General features: G+C 33.9%; 3 protein-coding genes across 4 annotated transcripts; 2 read left to right on the plus strand and 1 right to left on the minus strand.

The window, feature by feature from the left end:
• The first annotated feature begins 1,583 nt into the window (after positions 1 to 1,583).
• Positions 1,584 to 6,572, plus strand: LOC11417602 (dnaJ homolog subfamily B member 8). Of its 2 annotated transcripts, XM_039830864.1 has the most exons (5): positions 1,584 to 2,085; positions 3,382 to 3,541; positions 5,501 to 5,533; positions 5,739 to 5,833; positions 6,150 to 6,572. In XM_039830864.1, exons 1-5 carry the CDS (start codon positions 1,759 to 1,761, stop codon positions 6,351 to 6,353), a joined length of 819 nt encoding a protein of 272 aa, XP_039686798.1. In that variant the 5' UTR covers positions 1,584 to 1,758; the 3' UTR covers positions 6,354 to 6,572. The 2 variants fall into 2 exon arrangements, with proteins under 2 accessions (XP_039686798.1, XP_024631390.1); XM_024775622.2 differs by lacking the exon at positions 5,501 to 5,533 and having other exon boundaries at positions 1,589 to 2,085; positions 6,150 to 6,551.
• A 2,068-nt stretch (positions 6,573 to 8,640) lies between these two features.
• On the minus strand, positions 8,641 to 13,419 carry LOC11418084 (protein TOC75, chloroplastic). Its single transcript, XM_003597352.4, has 7 exons — positions 12,179 to 13,419; positions 11,662 to 11,883; positions 11,454 to 11,561; positions 11,155 to 11,346; positions 10,814 to 11,062; positions 9,166 to 9,420; positions 8,641 to 9,070 (listed from the first exon to the last, which is right to left on the minus strand). The coding sequence occupies exons 1-7, from the start codon at positions 13,286 to 13,288 to the stop codon at positions 8,831 to 8,833; spliced, it is 2,376 nt and encodes a 791-aa protein (XP_003597400.3). The 5' UTR covers positions 13,289 to 13,419; the 3' UTR covers positions 8,641 to 8,830.
• Positions 13,420 to 15,233: 1,814 nt separating this feature from the next.
• Positions 15,234 to 16,760, plus strand: LOC11414017 (putative protein TPRXL). Its single transcript, XM_024777180.1, has 4 exons — positions 15,234 to 15,324; positions 15,468 to 15,749; positions 16,006 to 16,605; positions 16,714 to 16,760. Exons 1-4 carry the CDS (start codon positions 15,234 to 15,236, stop codon positions 16,758 to 16,760), a joined length of 1,020 nt encoding a protein of 339 aa, XP_024632948.1.
• Positions 16,761 to 17,008: the final 248 nt, after the last annotated feature.

Consider the following 17,008-nt stretch of genomic DNA (forward strand, 5'->3'; position numbering starts at 1 on the left):
AACCGTTAACATATTATTTCCATGCTAATCCCTTCACTTTCTTAACACTGATATTCAATAAGATTATGTACCATTTTGATTCTTGAATATAGCATGTTGAGTGTCTAATATCAATCCAAATAACAATGACCGGTCGTATGCATCTTTATGACTTCTCAAGTTTTTTCTACGAAAATATAACATCGAGCACGTAAAAAGAGTTGCTACCCTAATAAGAAGAAGAAATAAGGTGTTATTTCTTCTTTCACAGTGGTTTCTTTTGGAGGAAGCAACTAATGACCTAATAAAATGAAATTGAAAATGTTTTTCTTTATCTATTTTGTTGATTTAGATATTGATATGTTCAAGATTACAAACGGTGGCCAAAACCGATGAAGCGTGGTTGAAGACGATAACTTGATGCCTCTGATAACGTGGTGTACATGCAAACACTTCAACGCTCAAGTTAGTGAGAGATATTTGAAGTAATACATACATTGTTTCTAGAAGAATGATTTACTTATATAATATAGTCATTCATGAGAAATGACAGAAAAATCCGTTGAAGACGCTGGGTAGACCGAGATCTTGCCATGTTTCGCAGATCATGCATGATCAAGATCATGTGGTGATGCTCCTCAAATGAATGTTAAATGTATATAATTAGGCATTTGATGAGGAAATCCAATCTGGATGATCCTCGACCCTGTTCAGATAAGATATTATCACATTTTCCCATGCCTTTTTTTTTTTTCCTTCTATACAAAAATCATTAACAAAAACGTTCCTTTTAGTTTTAAAGAATCTAACAACAAAATTCACATGTGAATTCGACCTGCGCGCCACATCACATCCAAATTTATGTCGTTCCATAATAAGTTATACTTTTTACCATCCGTACTTTAGGCATAACATAAACTTCAATTATGTTATATACTATAACACAATTTTATTTTATTTCTGTCAAATTAAACCCTCTTGAATGAGAGTTTTGTTATCCGTTATGATATTATCTTTATTTTTTGTAAATTGCTCTACATGTATCTCAAAGGCCACAAAAATTGTGCCTATAAAATTTATCAAATGTGTCCTTCATAAGACCAACTCAATTAACAATACTGATGTTGTTAGATTGAACACTTTCATCCGGATTTAAATGCAGTTCTCATAAGTATAGGGTGTGTTTGTTTCAAGTTATAATTTTTTATTCCCGGGAATAAAATGATAGGAATGGATATGCCTATGTTTGTTACAAGTTTACTAAATTTTATTGCCAGATATAAAATGTTCCTGGGAATAGAAAAAATTTCCCAAGGAAAAGGGTGGGAATAAAGTTTCCATGGAGATGAGAATAAATTCATAAATAGTTTACCTATTATAATCCCTATTTTTATGGTTACTAGGAATATTATAAAGCTAACCAAACATATTTTTCCTAAATTCCTTGGAATAAAATTCCCATCTTTATATTCCAAGGAATGTTATTCCTAAGAATAAATTTGGTAAACTTGAAACAAACACACCCTATGTTTTAGTTTCATAAAATTTTGTCACTTCCTTCGTAAAAAAAAATCCAATGTGAAATTGTAAAGACATTTATTCCCAATCTATCCTTGCACGTTTATATGGTTATTTACAGCCGACAAAGCTCCAAATTTCAATCCTAAAAGGTTTGTGTTTTCCTTTGATGTTTGTTCCAACCGAACCAAAAAAACCTCGACAACAACATAGACGAAAACAATAAGAGATGATACAAGAAACAAAGATTTGTTAATTAACATGCATGGATTAACTATGTTCCTTTCTCTTTCTTCCACTCTTCAATTTCTTCAACCATCTTCATGCTTCCAAAACCAAACGAGTTCTTCAATTTCTATGGCTAGTTTCAAACCCAACCATAGAAGATGTGTGCTCAATTATTCAAACTGTTACACCAACAAAAAGCAGCATGGAAGAGGTGGCAATAGAATGAGGGTAATTGTGAGAGCAAAGCGTGGTGAGTCTCCTTATGAAGTTCTTGGTTTGTCTCCATCTGCATCTGTGAATGAAATCAAAAAGGCTTATAGGAAACTTGCGCTTAAGTATCATCCTGATGTTAATAAAGAGGTAATTACTATGTTCAACACTTTTATGGATTCTCACTTAGTAGTCTATTGTGTGGATTTTTCTGTATAGGTTTGGAAATTTTAAGTTTTATGATTGTTGTTGATAACTTATTGAAAGCTGAATGCAAAACCAATTCTTTGTTGTGTTATATGTGAACTATTGTTTATGTTTTGGGGAAATTTTGATAATTGGAGGTTTTAATCATTGTTGGGATATTACTAGTAGTTTTGAATGATATGTGGTTGTTACGCTGCAGCCAGCTTTTGTTTGAAGATAAAAGATTTCATGGTTGCAAACTTTATATGTTTTCGTTGTTGTTGCCACATTGTCCTGTGAATATTGACTGGTCTACGGAAAATGCAACTCAAATATAATGTTCAGTGTTGTTAAATAGTTGCGCTATTGCATAGCATAAATTGAAGAAATTGCTATTTAGTACAATATATTGTGAAATAACGGCTATAGTGGTGCTATATAGTGTACCGGAATTTGAACAACCCGCTATTTTCCACGATCCGCAGTTGACAACACTGATTGTGTTATGTCTATAATGGAAAGATACACTTACAGTTGCAGCATGTCGGAATGCTCTCTACTGAGTGTTCTGCGTTGTTGTCCACTTTCACATTGTCACAAGGTTTGTCATGGTTGTTTTGCTTTCTGAACTCAGATATTTGAGTTTTGACAAAATTTTCATAAATGGGCACTTATTGCTCTAGAACCATCTTAAATGTGTCGCCTGACTTTTTAAGTTTCCTTGTTAGGAAAGCACATTGTTCTTTCATTTATTTTATGTTCTCATAAGTCGGAAAAAATTGCGGATCTACCATGGTTATAATATGAATGTCATATCAGAAAATAACAATGTGAGAAGACTGGGAACAACTTATGACCTGCATGTATTTACACTTGTAGTGTGTTTATCATCTTCCAATCTTGGATTTTCCTATGCTGTTTTATTTTTCTAAAGGAAATCCTGGGCCAGCACTAAAATGACGGTGATAATTGATCTCTCTCTTCTGCTGATAGACAAACAAAAATTGAAGAAAAAATGTGAAATTGATCACCATCGTTTGGATTGTAAAAGTGTATTCTTTATGTTATGCAGAAATCTAATGTTTTAATGATGTAGTCATATAACGGCTCTATTTTGGATTGTGATCTCTCTTCCAAAAGATTGTATCAGACAATTCCTTGATTTTACCTATATTTCCAATTATTGTATCAATAGTTAACTATCGTAAGATACAAATACGTAGTGTGCTTATTTATGTATTTTAAAGTGTATTCTCACAGGACAATGCACAGGAGAAATTTTTGAGGATAAAACATGCATACAATACATTGCTAAATTCTAGTTCCCGCAGAAAGTATGATTCTGGAAATCGTGGTTCTAACTCTTCTCAAAGAAGCCAGAGTTGGAATCAACAAGTTGAAGAAGAATTTTATGGATTAGGTAAAGATTTATAATCATTTGCTGTCTTATTTGGATATCTATCGACAAAAGTTCGTTTTGAATACATTTTCAATTTTGCTATTGCTTACACAGCTGTTATGGAATTAAATCCTTATGATAATAGCTTTAGGGAAAAAGGAAAACAGAGAAAGACTGTGCAAAGTGATAAACCGGCACATATTATTAGTATGATGTAAAGGTGTCCAATACTCCTATTTGATGCTATTAACTTGGTCTACTACTAGTAATACTAGTAAATCCCAACCCAACTAATGATATAGTCATAGTAAATCCATTAAGATATTTTTATCACTCAATATCAAACTAAGGTTTACTATTACAAGTAACTAACTCACAAATATAAGAAAAAAAAGAATGTTATCTCATCTTGCCAAATAACTTAGGCAATTAGGCAACTAGCACTTCACTCCCCTGAATCACAAAATCAATTCTAAACATAACTCTCCAACTTCATCAGAAACTTACGATGATAGAACCAAACAAGCAGACAGAAGAGAAGAAACTGAAACAATTTTGACAGGAAACTGTTACCAAGAAGAGAAACTTAACACATTAGCAAGCCCTGAACCAGTCAAACACGGGAAGAAGAGAAACATATCAGGACTGTCCCCAACATTCAATAAAAGTATCGAATTCTGGGAAACCCCTGCTCCAAACTTGTGACACCCCGTTCTGTCTGGTTAAAATCACAAGAAACAAGAGACAGCTGTTGCTACCAGACTTGTGATGATCACTCATCTGTCTGAGAGGTCAGATGGAATGTGTCGTGATGGCTGTTCGAACCTTAAGTCGTGGTTAATAAACTGCAATATAGTATTTGGTTTTTGGATAAAAAGAGGGTCGAAGCCCAACTGAAATATAGTATTGATAACAGCGGCGAAGCTAGCCGTATTTTCATGAGGTGGCCACATATAATTTATTTATTTTTTTAAAAGTTAATAGTAAATTTAACCAATAAACAAAAAAATACTATCACAATAAATATAAAATGTACTTCACAACATACAGTTAAATTTTCAATTTCTATGAGACGAGATCAAATAATCCAAAGTTCAACCGAAAAGCTACCAAATAAAAAATTATTTCAACTAAAATCTAACTTGGGGTAGCCAAATATATATTATTAGGGGTAGCTACATATAAAAACATACCTACTACTCATTCAATTTTTTTTTTTGTTGGGGTAGCCATAGCTACCCCTCTACTATACAAGCAATCGCCCCTCATTGATAACATGTAATATTGCAAACACACCTTTACCTGATACTATTATTTATATTATTAATCAGATTAAGTACTAGTACTATTAGTACAAGACCAAGGAACAAGAACAATCAACTAAACAAATCCAAAAAGATATTCTAAGGTAATATAGTTAAAGGATAATCTGGTGCTATTAAGCTCCCGTCATAGTAGGATCTAGGAAACGATTGGATTGGACCCATTACTAATCTATTGTATGCAGCCTTACCCTGCATTTTGCAGGGGGCTTATCTCTAACAACAACCAAATGGTTTTCAGCGAGGTCTGGCCCAGATACATTTCAAGTGTTGAAACTTATATCGGAAAAGTTTTCAGTCAGCAGACCATTCATTCATTTGGGGCAATTAAAAATTGTCAGGATGCATATTAAATTTTGATTTAGTTTTGGTTTCTTGACTGGATTTAATTTAACCAAGTTGCTGCGGAGATTTTCCCCATTTTTTTTCTTACATATTATGGACACATGCTAGTTATTTGATTTTACCTCAATCAAATAATTAATCATGTTCTTCTTTGTCCTTGAACCTCTTCTAATACTAACTATTTACTTTTAACACTCTGAGATGTATTTTTAAAAATTTGTCACATGCTTCATGTCCTGTCATTTGATCAAATTAACAACTTTCTTTAAAAATTTAAATAAAAAAATCTTATGTCAACATCTTGCTGCTGCAGGTAATTTTTTGAGAGATGTTCAAATAACAATAGGTAGCTATATACTCTCTGGTAGACAACATGCGATCAAGCCAGCCATAAGTTTAGCCTGCATTTCATTACAAACTTTACTGGTCAATGATTGATTGTGTACCATATCAATCTATCAATTGGGACAAAGGGATGTCACTAGTGTTACAACTTAGTTTTATATTTCATTTCATGTGGTGTTTGAGATCTGATGATTTTGCTATTACAGGAGACTTCTTTAAGGATCTTCAAGAAGAATTCAAGAACTGGGAAGCCAGTGCGGCTTCACAAGGAAAGCCGAAGAGCTTATGGGAGGAGTTGTCGGTGAGACCTCCCACTAACATTTTTATTTGTTTGTGTTGGAGTTCAGTTGAGGATTCAATTATATACACTGTCAGTATGAAGATTTTTTACATTGTCAATCAATCTTGATCCTCGAGAAAGAACTCAATATCGGATTCAATCCTAGTTGTTTTTAAAATCACATATAATATTGATTGTGAGTTGTTGATAGTGTAAAACTTTTTAAATTGACAGTGTATCAAAATTAATCTCAATAAATCTTAGATGTCCAAGAAAAGCCTTAGTATGCAACAAGGACTTACATGTGGAATCATAATTTTTGAAATTTTACTTTCAGGAAATAGGCGAAGAATTTGTGGAGTTCCTCGAGAAAGAACTCAATATTGTTGATTCAAATGACAATCCTCAGGGAGGAAATTCATCTAATTTATATGAAACAGAGACACCAAGTAACAGCACTCAAGGTGGAGCTAACGTTGAGGATAACCTTGATGAAATAGAAGCAACTCTAGCTAGGTTAAAAAAGGAGTTAGGCTTATAGAACACAATGATAGCTGGTTGAAGAGGAAATGCCAATTTATTGCTTCTCATTTATTTATCTTTTGGTGGCTCTTGTAAATTTGAGTCACCAAATTGAAAAGTAAATATGTAATTTAGTCCTTGAAATTGTAGGACTGTATCAATATAGTCTTCCATATATCAATTTTTCAAAATGATATTTTGAATTGCAAAATGTTAATAAGTTTGTCCTTCTGTTTGAGTTTGTTATCAAAATGCATTTCTAACATTATTCACTTAGTTTTAAATGTATCTCTAACAACTCAATATTATTATATTATAGAGATGATTAGAACCGTGTTTTGTGTCATTTATTGAGTTTTGGGTTGACTGTAACATACGAATCGGAATCAGGCCACAACTTCAAATCATGGATGTATTTTTGGTGACATGAAACCAAGAAAAATGTAAACATAGTGAAACTCATGGCACCTTCTAGGGTGAGAGTCCTTAATAGGTCTCCCACGGTAGGCAAGTGAAAAATCTGCAGGTGTACCGTACACTTGCATACACCAAATCAATTTATGTTCTCTCTCCTCTGTAACTCATTCTTCCATGAACCTCTCTCCTCTTCCTTTCTGCAAAATCCCAGCAACTTAAAGATCTTCAATGAAAGACAACAAATGGCCCATATATTCATCTTTGTTTGTTAACAAAATTTAACATTTCACACTAATTTATTTTTTTCATTCCGTCTCTCTTTCTCTTAATAACAAATTAATAGTAATAGATTAACATTCTCATCAAAAGAACAAAAAACGTAAAATTGGATTTAGTCCAAAATAATCAATGGAATCGTTGATTAAATAACAATCTGGTTCAAGATTTCTAATGTTTTGTTCTCTCTCTTCTTATCTATTTGTAACCATATTTTTCTTCACAAATTTCTTCACAAGACAATAATACACAGATTTGGCATAAACTTGAAAAAAGGGTAAAAGAACATGTAAAAAAAGGATTCTGAGAGAAAACATAAAAAAGAAAATAATCGAACAAACTCATAAAATTAGAGGATAAAAGAGAGCCACATCTAGTAAATTGATACAATTTTTCCATGAATCTCATAAAAAAAAAAAAAAAATTGTAGAAAACTCAAAAAGAAAGACACAAAATTGTGATGGTGGGTTAAGATCTTGGCGACGCTCCGAGTTCGTGGTCGGCATTGATGGGTCAGACGAACGAAGGAAGAGGTCAGCGTTAAGATTGTTGTCGGAGATGGTGATGCGAGTGGCCGGCTATGACGGCGCAAATCTGGATCTGTAGAGGAAATCCATAAGATAAACATTCCTATTATTAACAATATCAATTTCTATTTAAGAAAATCATAGGATAAAAATTCAAAAATTTCCCCATAATTTTTCCGCAGCTACAATGGTGGATCTGGAAGAGTTTAGGGAATAGGTAAAGCGAAAAGAAAGTAAAAATTATTTGGTGTTGTGAGTACATGTTAACAACCATAGAGCTTCACTATCTAATGGCTGAAAAACAATATTCTTCCTTGCCTATGGTGAGAGACCTATCAAGCTCTCCCACCCTAGACTTTCCCGAAACTCATTATGTAAAGCATAAACATATTTTCATTTGTTTAGCAAAACCTTTGATGCGAACATTGGATAAATATTGACAAGTCATTTGCAAATCTACAATTTTAAATGCATCGTATTCTATTTTTAAGTACACTTTCGGAAATTGTTTAATGTTTCATTAATCTTGCCACATATATTGTTTTCACTAAAACTTTTAATATGTAAGATTGTAAGTGGTCCACCGTGAACTACTAGAACTTAAAAATGTTTAAAACTCACTACTAAAAAAACAAAAATTAGTGAGGAAAATTTAGTGAGGGAAAATGTAAAATCCCTCTCTAATTTCGTCACTAAATTTTGCGATCAAGGAATTTGTGAGGAATTTCATTTTTTCCGTCACTAATTTCCCTCGCTAATTTTGCTTTTTCTAGTAGTGACTTCAACAGCGACAACTTGTCTCTTGATAGTAAATGTTAATGACCTTCATTTTTTACAATTGAAATTATGACTTAATTGTTACCGGTTGTCGTTGTAATTCTTATTAAATCGACATCTGTTAACTCACTGTCTATGTTTGAGTCTATCCATATACATCTAGAATATTCCGCAGACAAAAAGATCAATATTCGAACCCTTAATCATCAGACAACTAGCCTGTAAAAATAAAAATCATCGAACAATTATATTTATCAAAGAAAAATTATATACGGTGTCATATGTTCCTGTGGACTTTGCAATGATCACTAGTCGCAAAAATAAAAACTATCAAATATCAAGACAATCAGCTACATCAATATTATTTCAGAACTTTGTAACAATTCTCCCAAGTACTAAAGAAAACAAGTCTACTAGTCTAGTATTAGGACGGCGCCCACTCAAACCAAAAAAATGTAGTTTAAAAACTGTTAACAATATACTGTGAGTAATTTGCAGCTTAAAACCTCTCTCCAAAACGTAAATATAATGCACCAGTTCCTGAGTTATGATCAATGGCATATTCTGCTCTGACCAAACCAAGCTTAGCACCAACACCATAAGATGAACCTTGACCCATTCGCCTATAGACTTCTGTAGGATTCCCTTTGACATCCTTTGAACTCCCTAGATCATTCCCATGCTCTGCAAAACCATAGACATGCATGCCTTTAACAGGTATCCGTAACTCAGCTGCAAGCTGTAGAAAGAAAAAGAAATTAGTAAACAGATAATAAAAGTTAACCACAATAAAATCTTGATAAAGAATCATAAAACGAGGCTAGTAATTCCTACCTCCAGCATGTTTCTGGCAGCACCAAGTTCACCCATGTTGTAACCCCTTACAGAATAAGGGCCACCAAGAGTAAAAGCATCATAACTTGGAAGATCGCCTACACAACCACCATAGCGGCCATGGAGGACAAGAACTGGTGGGGGTGGTTTACCAGCTCCTTCCTCCACAAACATCAACTGGATAAACCGTGTCAGAGTTAGCTGGTGACGATTGAAGAATGGGAACTGGGTGCCAATGCCTAGGCCTTGATCTACCTGCAGTATGCATATATAAAAACTGTATAATCAGAAAGCATTGTCACAGGTCCGTAGCATAATTCAAGAGTCTTAAATAGAAAACATAGATATCTTGTCCTCAAAGGTAGTGCAAGTTGGACCCTGAATTGAAGTGTTCACTGAAAATGTGTAGTTAGAGCTCAATGACATTGATTTATCCAAGTAGCCGACATCATATAATGGAAAAGGTTTAGTTGTTGGCTAAAAAGAATGCTTCCACATCCAAAAGATGGAATCATGTTATAATATTACTCTAGCCAAGGTATTATTTTCTAACAACACAATTAGTTAACCTCAAAAGATCAGATACGCTAAAATACCATATCAATCTTGAATTAATGTAACATCAATAGTTATCAATCATGGATAACCGCACCTAGAGGCCAAGCTAAAAACAGCTATTCTGAATTTTATGTGCATATTAAATATTAAAGGGTTAATTAAGTTTTTAGTCCCTGTAAATATTTATAATTTTGTTTTTAGTCCCTACAAAATAAAATCACACTTTTTAGTCCCTGTGACATTTTCCTTAAGCATTATAGGGACCAAAAATGTTGATGAAAATTTTTGACAGGGACTAAAAATTCTGATGGAAAAATTTTATAAGGACTAAAAATGTTGATGAAAAATTTTATAGAGACTAAAAACTTTGATTTTATTTTGTAGGGACTAAAAACAAAATTCTGAATATTTATAAGGACCATTTACTTAATTAACCCAATATTAAATAGTAGTCATAGGAAATATTCGTGAAATAAAAGTAATACTTAAAATTCATGAAATATTCATAAATTCTAACAAAAGTAATAGGTCTGAAATCAAGGATAGAAGAAAATACAAAAAAGTAAAAATAAAAAATAAAAACTAATTGTCGAAAGCTCACAGTAACTAAATATTAAAATTCAAGAAAAACAAAAAATCCCCCTGAAGCATTTAGCAGCCGTAATGGCGCGAATAGCTGCGATTTTGATCATTACAGCAAAAGGCTCCGCTACTTTCTATAGAAGCCTCTGAACACTCTACATGCCGCTATAGCACACTATAGACTACATAGATTATATCCTTAACCTGTTCCCTCTACTACTCCTATCTTTGTAGATAGGTTTATATGCCAACTTTTATATTGATCCAAAGGATATATAAGACTGAATATTGGCAGCAAAGAATTAACAAACAAGTAATTTCAGTATCACAAAGATGAGAATTTTATGATGAGTAGTCACATAAAACAAGATAGGTTTACCAATACAATTATAAGAGGAAAAAGGCTTAATAAAAAGGCTTAAAGCATCCATGTAAGCAAATAATAAAAAGGCTTAAAGCATCCATGTAAGCAACTTTAAAGACAGTTAGTGACGGATGAGATAGTCACCTGGAACATATTTCTCGCTCCAACTACAGCTCCATTCACAAAACGTGTGTTATCACGAGTGATATTCGCTTGTAAAAATGCCATGTGATCAATGCCAGTACCACCGAGGCTGGTGGGAGGTCCATCTGCACTAATTCCACCACCAGGTAGTACTCTTTGACCATTTGCACAGATTTGATTACCTTCGTCGCGAGTTGTTATCTCTTCCATTACAAGTCCATAAGTGAATTTACTCTGTGGCGTGAAATTCTGCTTGGCACACAACAAGAAAATGAAGATAAAAAATCACTACCATTAGCCTAAATAGTTCATGTAAAAATAAAGAACAACAAGTAACTTGCCTCTGTAATATTAGCTTTGACACCACCGCGATCAACCCATATTGGTGGCACTTCATCCAGCCCGGGGCCCCCAGTGAATACTGGACTCAGCTTTCGGCTATTGAAACAGCTTACATGAAGAGTTCGGTTTCGTGGATTATCGACACCATCAAAATATGGATGTGCGTACTCCATCTTAAATGCAAGATCATCCTAGCAGAAAACATGAAGGAAATTTTCTGATACCAGTACCAATATTGACAAAACAAAACCATTTTCAGAATAAAATGAAGAAACTCAGCAGACTGGCTCAAGAGTACCTGAGGGTTGAAGAAGTTGCTGGTTGTAATGGAACCACTAAGAGCTCTATTCAGTCCTTGCAGATTCCGATGCTCAAAAGAAATAGTTCCACCAGGTTGAAGTGAGGCCTGGACAAAATTGAACAGCAATCAATCAGATTAATCGAGCAGAAAAAAATCCCTTGGTGGTTGTAGAAAATTGATGTTTGATTTGACAGAAGTACAATACCAGAGTCGGATACCCTCCACGTCCAGGGATAATACTCCATTCAGTACTGACATCAGCCGTCTTCTGATCCATCTCTTTTACCTTAATTTCAACAATTATGCCTCCCTCACTGGTCTCATCAGGCCGTGGATTAACCTCAATATTCGAAAACAAAGAAAGGGAATTTATGTTTTTTAAAGCTTGCTTCCCTGCTTCAATATTAAAGGTGTTACCCGGACGCAGCTGTTAATCCAATACAAACATCCATCAAGTGAGTAACTAAAACCAATGAGCAGTTTTAGGATAAAAAAAAAAAAATCACAAAAACATAATAACAAAACAACCCGATATCCTAAACAGGCATATGATTATTGAAATTAGCAGCAACTAACCATACTAGAAATATCAATTATTCAGCAGATAACAAAAATCGACAACCCCTCTAAATTGACAACAATAAGAAGTCTATGAATCTCCGATATATATAACAGATAACAACATAACATATTACATAACTACACAGTGTATAATATTATACCTCTTTGGGAAGCTCTCTATGTATCACAGTGGCTTGAGTATTGCCTTCAACAACATTGCCAAGCTTATCGATGAACTGAACTTGCAATTGACTGATATCACCTTCAACAACCTCACAAACAACTTCTTTCGTATTAAGATTTCCAAAATTAACCACTTGAGCACAAGCATACCCTTGATCATGATACCACTTCTGAACCCTATCCCTAATCTTCTGCAACAACCTAGCACTCAAACTCCTCTCTTTCCTCATCATATCCATAATCTCCAAATGAACCGTATTTGGCAAAATACACGGCCTCGCCTTCTCCATCCTCCTCTTATACTCCCTCTCCTGACTCAAATACTGTTTCATCCTCTCCTTCTCAGTCATATCAGAATCCAACTCAATCGGCTTTGTCTGCGGCATCATACCAACATTCATACAACGAAACTTCTCGGCAGCCTCCCAAGTACTCTCACTATACGAAACCGTGATTCCAACAGTTCCATCAGCATTTGTCTTCCCTTCAAGATCAACCTTTTCAAACATTCCACTTGATGTTAAACCATCCAACTCCTTCTGTAATTGGGCCCTAGTATAAACTCCGCCCGGAACAATAGTAATCATTTCACTAAAAGAATCATCAGAACTAGTTTTTGTTTTTCGTTTCTTATCGAAAAAAGTAATATCAGAAATCTTGTATTTCTTAAAACCACTGAGTTTGTTCAATTGAATAGTTATATTGACAGGCATACCATGAGAATCAAATTCATCAGATTTAGTTTCATCAGCAATTGCTGCTGCTGGAGTAAAAAACCTAGACCAAAATCCACCACCACCACCACCACCACCGCCAAACCACCATCCTCCACTACCACTGCCACCATTAATTCCACCACCAGTGATGTTGCCGTAGAGGAAAACAGGTTTGTTACAGTGGACGGAAATGGCAGCGGCGGTGATGATGGTGAGGGGTTTGAAGGCAAGGCGGCGACGGGAAGGTTGAGAGTAGTTGTTGTTGCATTTAGGGAGAGAAGGTTTGTTGTTGTTTTTGCGAGGGCCGGAAAAGATGTTGTTGGATGGAACAAGAGAAGACATGTTTTGCAGTTGAGAAGGTGATAGCTGCATAAGATAGAAGAAGAGAGTTATGAGAGAAAAAGAAGAAGAAGAAAAGAGGGTTTTGAAAGGGTTTTTGGTTCCCAAAATCAAAATATTGACTATGGACTAAATGAAATCAAATGAAGAGATGCAATTTGTTAATTCATTCATCCAATCACACGGATCTCAATTTTCAATACAAAAAATTAAAGAGTAAATACTCATAAATGATATTGAATTTCCTTTCAAAAAAAAATAATTATACAAAAAATTCACCAAAGAGTACAGTGGCGTTGTCTTGCAAATCAATTAAGAGTACTTGATTGATACATGTTATATTACCATAACTACTACATCCCTCAGGTTACTAAAATGTAATGACTAAATTAACAATTTTTTATATACTTTAAAGACTTTTTTTTTTTTTTTTTGACAAATATACTTTAAAGACTTAATTGACGAATTAAATATACGAGACTTCAAAATAAAAAAATGGTTCCATTCCATTCCATTCAAAATTCCTCATGATTGCTTGCTTTTTGTCAATGGATAATAAACATTTCTCATATCTTAGTTTCAAAGAACGTTCATAAATATATATGTTGTAAATCAAAATGTGATTCACAAAATTAGTTTTCAAAGTATACACTACTGCAATTCTTTTTTCTTTGATATGTATAGAACAACCCAGAATTTTATTTTTTTTCCAATTGGTTAACAGATTAATTAACAAAACAGTGGGTTGATCTTTATGCTCGTGATTATGATGTGCAGCAAGTAATTAATGTTAATGTATAAAAATTACGTTAGTATTCAATATTATATGAAAATTGGACCGTGGTGACGATCCAGGCATGTGCTTCCATTATATTCCTTTGGTTTTCTTTGGATTAACCGAAGCTTGAACAATTTGGGATATGTTTTTGGACGGTGGTGGTTATGGAATTGGTTTTAAACATTTCTGATGAAGTGGTAGCGATTATGGGATAATGTACTAATTGGATTTGCTATGTAACTGAATAACTACACTATTTTCAAAATTCAATTTCGTAGTTTCCAATTCGGTTTAGTTTTAATTTTAACAGTTAACCACCTAGTACTTTAACATAAAAAAATCCAATGATAAACGGCAAAAGGCTAACATGTGTTCTTATATTCATCTTAAAAGTCTTACATTTCCTATTCCTAACAATGACAGGGGCTTCCTTTGTGCCAAAAGGTATGGATGGCTTGTTTGAAGAATATCCCTTCCCTCGAGTTCATCACCCTGAATCTCCTAGCGTTGGGGAAATGAATGATCATTTTACAATCGAATATGAATTATTTTAAACTTATAATTTGAGGTTACAAGATTAAACTCTTACACCGAGCAAGCACCTAAAATTTATATATTCTTAATTATTATATGGTTAAAGTTATCAATTACTAAAAAAAAAAAAAGGTTCAAGTTATCAAATTCCATTTACGACGTGTTTCAGCTTTCAAGATTGAGTGCCTCAAATTAATAAATAAAACTATCAAGTTTGATGTTTCTTTTCTACTGTGGTTGGTTGTGTCTTCTTGCTTGGGTTAGCACATCCTGTGCATAACCTTGTAATAATTAATATATTTTCCGTTTAAAAAAAAAAGTTTCAATCTATTTTTCTTTTGGAAAAAAAAAGATTGAATTTGTTATCACGGCTTAGTCAAATCACTATTTAAAGTCAAGAACTTATTTAAGAGGTTTAGTAGCAAGAAAAATTGTGAATCTCCACGTGCAAAAAATGAGTCCACGAATGTATCTTCAAGGTATATAGCCCTATAGATAATCTTGCTCAGTGCTATAACCCCGGAACCAATTTCTCCACCACGGTTCATCATTTTGTGTTAAATTTTTACCCTTTTATTATTAACCATTGAACTTAAGCACAGATATTAAAGCAAGGTTATTTTAAAAGCTGAAGCATATTGTAATCCAAGGAAATTTTCAGAAAAAATGCCTTACCCGGAACGCACGTTGAAACATGTTGATACGAAACCACGAAGTCCTACAATTGCTACCATGGAACAATTCCTCCGAGGTAATTGTCGCAAAAAAATGGTTGTACAAATAATAATAATAATTGAATTGGTTAACATGGCAAACAACACATGTGAATTAGTGCGCACCTAATTAAGTTTTGTCATGCACAAATTATATTGATTTATGTTATGTGTCCATGTGCAGGAGGGGATTCCTCTAGGATGTCACCAACCTACTCTCCCACCTCTCCTTCCCCTTCTTCTCCTTTCTTTGAGAGGATGAAGAACCATGACCCTGAAGAAGATCAAAGTCTCTATCAGAGAAAATCTGTTCTCGCCAAAGTGAAGGAGAGGGCCAGGAAATTAGTATTGCGTAACAGCCTCAGCAGGAAAAGACAGGACGACGATAATATCACTCCATCTTGGGGCGTTAGCTTAGAAGACGAAGAAGGAGAAGAAGAAGAAGATGCCGAGTACCTTGGAGCTCCAAGTAAAGTACACATAACTATTAAATTTCTAAGTAACATTTTAAAAAATGGTCTCATCTCCAATTGTGACTGCAATTATGATCACATCGTTCATGATTGACAATAATTTTATATAACAAATCAAGGATCACAAACAAAATGCTACCGTGATTTAAAACCTTAATTAGTCTTAAATTTATTAATTTTCACAATCATCTTTTCTATTTCTATGTATATATTATAACTCTAATGTGAACAATGCATATTCCATTATTTCAGTCTATGAATCAGAGTTGGCACCAGATGAATACAAAGAAAATGCAAGACAACATCCAAGAGCGAATCCAGTAATATCCGAGAAGCGCGTTTTGAAGATAGTGAAACCAGGAGAGCAAGATCAAGAAAATGCACTTAGTCCTATCAAGTCCCCAACAACAAGAACAACATTTCCTCAACTTGCACCAATAACTACAAATAGTTCAAATCAGAACATGACAATGACTAATCAGAAACCAACACTATCCAACGTTGAAGGATCAAATGCATCATCTCATTCTGCACCCTCAAAATATGGTGTTTGTTCTATAACCCCTGTTGCTCCTCTTAGTTCATCAATGATGCAAAATTCATCATCATCATCTTCATTTTCATCTGCTCCATCGAGTGCGAAGAATACTATTAGCCCTAAAAGTTCATATCCTTCTCAAGCATTAATGAGTCCTAGAAGAAGTAGTTCTAATGGTATTGGTGTGATAGAGAAGGTGAAAGGAGCTGTGAATTCTTTTCTAAGAAATGATGTACAACCACAACAGAAAAATGTTGTAAAAAATCCTATAACACATACTAATTCTTCACAAAGAAACAACACTACTCAAGAAGGTAAATAACATGTTTTCTTAAACAATTTTCCTATATTATATCCTAATATGAAATTATACTTTGACTACAGAAAGACAATAATTCATGTGATCGTTCCACATTTTGCAGTTGGTCAAGGAGTTGAGAACCGTGGGAGACTTCTTCAGACAAATTAAAAGTCCTTGCAATATATATATATATATATGTACATTATACTTTTACATTTTTTGTAGATCATTATTTGTACCCCTTACATATATTTCCGGCCTTTTCTGTAAATGTGCCCAGTAATTAGACTAAAAAGATCACTTTCATCATTGTATAAAATTAGGTTGAATGGAATAAAGTACTCACTATGTAGTGTGTCAGACATGATTATTCAGAATTGTGTGCACCATGCGCACTTGCCTAAAAACATTATACA

Source organism: Medicago truncatula, chromosome 2 (assembly GCF_003473485.1).
Source record: "Medicago truncatula cultivar Jemalong A17 chromosome 2, MtrunA17r5.0-ANR, whole genome shotgun sequence".
NCBI classification, from domain to species: domain Eukaryota; kingdom Viridiplantae; phylum Streptophyta; class Magnoliopsida; order Fabales; family Fabaceae; genus Medicago; species Medicago truncatula.

Bases quoted from the DNA above. Each gene is read 5' to 3' on its own strand.
- LOC11414017 (XM_024777180.1), top strand. From the start codon at position 15,234: ATGCCTTACCCGGAACGCACGTTGAAACATGTTGATACGAAACCACGA. The intron at 15,325-15,467 runs GTCGCAAAAAAA...CATGTGCAGGAG, and splicing joins ACAATTCCTCCGAGGTAATT to GGGATTCCTCTAGGATGTCA. The intron at 16,606-16,713 runs GTAAATAACATG...CACATTTTGCAG, and splicing joins AAACAACACTACTCAAGAAG to TTGGTCAAGGAGTTGAGAAC.
- LOC11417602 (XM_039830864.1), top strand. From the start codon at position 1,759: ATGCATGGATTAACTATGTTCCTTTCTCTTTCTTCCACTCTTCAATTT. The intron at 2,086-3,381 runs GTAATTACTATG...GTATTCTCACAG, and splicing joins ATCCTGATGTTAATAAAGAG to GACAATGCACAGGAGAAATT. The intron at 5,834-6,149 runs GTGAGACCTCCC...TTTTACTTTCAG, and splicing joins GCTTATGGGAGGAGTTGTCG to GAAATAGGCGAAGAATTTGT.
- LOC11418084 (XM_003597352.4), bottom strand. From the start codon at position 13,288: ATGCAGCTATCACCTTCTCAACTGCAAAACATGTCTTCTCTTGTTCCA. The intron at 11,884-12,178 runs GTATAATATTAT...TTGGATTAACAG, and splicing joins ATAGAGAGCTTCCCAAAGAG to CTGCGTCCGGGTAACACCTT. The intron at 9,071-9,165 runs GTAGGAATTACT...TTCTTTCTACAG, and splicing joins CTGCCAGAAACATGCTGGAG to CTTGCAGCTGAGTTACGGAT.